Source organism: Thermobia domestica, chromosome 8 (genome assembly GCF_964235325.1).
Source record: "Thermobia domestica chromosome 8, izTheDome1.hap1.1, whole genome shotgun sequence".
Lineage (NCBI taxonomy): Eukaryota > Metazoa > Arthropoda > Insecta > Zygentoma > Lepismatidae > Thermobia > Thermobia domestica.
This window is the reverse complement of record NC_137461.1, coordinates 220,024,310-220,026,667: the sequence shown is the minus strand read 5'-3', so window position 1 is coordinate 220,026,667 and position 2,358 is coordinate 220,024,310. Positions and strand designations below refer to the sequence as shown.

The window sequence follows — 2,358 nt, the reverse complement described above, 5'->3', positions numbered from 1 at the left end:
TTCCGTAGCTACAAAATATAAACATTGTAATAGCTTTTATAACTTACCACAGAAATCCGAGATCGTAGACAAAGGTCCCAAAAGAAAAACACTTGTTGCACATTCCCAAAAGTACGAAAAATGCAATCACATTTGCCGAAGCGTACTCAAATATCTTAACGCCACAAGAGACAAATGTCTGACAGTAGCAAATCAAAATTCAAACCAACAGAACACGAAAACGCACAAAGAGGCCGAATGTGTATAAAGTTAGAAACACAGAAAAAAGAAAATACACTATAAACACTAGTAACTGACAAGTGTTTTACTTCAAGCATTGTTCTCTGAGGCAGATGTACCGCACAATTTCTTCGTAAGTGTCTCTATACGAGGTGATATTGTTTGCACACAGCTTAGACGTAACAAACATTCCAGGAGATGGTTGGACAACGAACTTCTCTGGTTTGATTTTGTCAGTCGCATTTTTGAAAATAATTGCTCACACACATACGTCGAACCAAACATTGACATAATATTGGCAGCATTTCTATGCAGTCGCGGAAATCGACATCGAGGGAAATTTCTATAGAACTCTTGTAAATTGCTTTTCTGATGGAATTTCTCTTTAAATTCCCTGTCGCACACTAAGTCTATAAGTTCCAACTGAACATCAGAAGGAGCGTCTGCAATGTTTGTAGAGAATGGGGTGGCAAATACCCTGAAGCTCATCTCCAAACATTTTACGTCCTGAAATCTGGTTTCAAATTCGTCCTTAAGGCTAAGCAGCAAATTGCGGTAATAAGTCAAGTCAAGAAGTTTACCGGATTCTTGTAAGGTGCCTAAGCTGGGAAAGTGAACCAAAATATTGTTTTCAAATTGCTGCGCCCAAAGGGATAGCTTCATTTTGAACGCTTCGACGCGATCGCACATATTTGTAATTAGCAGATGTTGACCCTGCAATGAGAGGTTAAGAGCATTGAGATGAGTAGTTACGTCTGCCAAAAACGCAAGGTTGCATCTCCATTGGTCGTCTTTCAGTTCTGGCACGGAATGATCGTTCATATCGAGAAACATATCAATGTCGTTTAGTAACTGAAAGAACTGGTTTAACAAGTTCCCACGGCTCAGCCAGCGCACCTCTGTATAATAAGGTATGTCTCCGTATGCACTGTTTAGGTCTTCGAGGAAGGATTTAAATTGGCGATGTCTCAGTCCATGTTTTCTGAGGTAGCTGGTGGTACGAACTACAACGTCCATGACATCGTTCATCGTTACACTCTTTGCACACAACTGTTCCTGATGCAACATACAATGAATTCCTCTGATATCATGCAACACCCCAAGCTCTTGGAGTTTTAGTTTTAGTCGCGCCACAAACCCTGCTTTCTTCCCAACCATAGCAGGTGCCCCATCGGTCGCTACAGAAACCAGTGCATTCCACGCAAGACCTGTATTTTCGACACTTTCTTCAACACACGCAAGAATGTCAGCGCCCGTTGTGGTGCCCTTCATAGGTACTATGTGCAACAGTTCCTCTCGAATCTCCAGATCACTATGTACACCACGAATAAAGATAGCAAGCTGCGCAGTATCTGTAACATCCGTACTTTCGTCGAGCGCCAGGGAAAATGCAATAAACGTTTTCGAAAGTTCCGATAGCTGGCTCAAAACATCATTTGCAAGATGTTCTATGCGTCGCGTAATAGTCTGTCGGGAAAGTGGAACCGATTCGAACTGCTGTATTCGAGATGGACAAAAGTCTTCTGCTGATATTACTATACACTCCTTTATTAGGTCTCCGTCTGTGAAAGGGCGCAACAATCTCGCAATATGCAACGCAATTTTGTAACTCACCCGCACAGAGGCTTCACACGTTCTCTCCCCGTCTTCCATTTCCGATGCGGCCTTATTCTCTTTCAACTTCTTCAGTTCTTCTTTGCGAAGATGTCCTTCAAGTTCCCCGTATTGCTCCACGTGATAAGTATTGTAGTGACGTTGAAGGTTGAACTTTTTAAATCCGTGTAATGTTTTAAAGCACACTAAACATTTGGCTACACCGTCTTCTTCGACAAAGAGATAATCCTCCTCCCACTGCGTGTTGAACTTAAGTGTAGGTGTAGGGCAGCGTCGTTTCGCCATCTTACCGCTTTCAACTCTTTACAACGACTGTGCTCGATACTGGTCTCTATAAGCAGATGTACACAGGGGGAGTTAGTGGCTAGATAACTAACGTATTATGTATGCAGGTGCCAAAACTGGAAGCACGGATGATAGTAGGCTGAGCATAAGTGGCACTAGTCGCTGTCTGCTATACATTAGTAAAGCTGTTTTATCATGTACTTAATCTTTACTACTACTACTACTACTACTACTACTACT

General features: G+C 42.1%; 1 protein-coding gene across 1 annotated transcript; it reads right to left on the bottom strand.

The window, feature by feature from the left end:
• Positions 1-309: 309 nt before the first annotated feature.
• Positions 310-2,118, bottom strand: LOC145692462 (general transcription factor II-I repeat domain-containing protein 2A-like). The gene has a single exon (XM_081767769.1). It carries the CDS (start codon positions 2,116-2,118, stop codon positions 310-312), a length of 1,809 nt encoding a protein of 602 aa, XP_081623895.1.
• Between the last annotated feature and the right edge of the window lie 240 nt (positions 2,119-2,358).

What these genes read in the sequence shown, in the direction of transcription:
- LOC145692462 (XM_081767769.1), bottom strand. Translation starts at nt 2,118, where the DNA reads ATGGCGAAACGACGCTGCCCTACACCTACACTTAAGTTCAACACGCAG.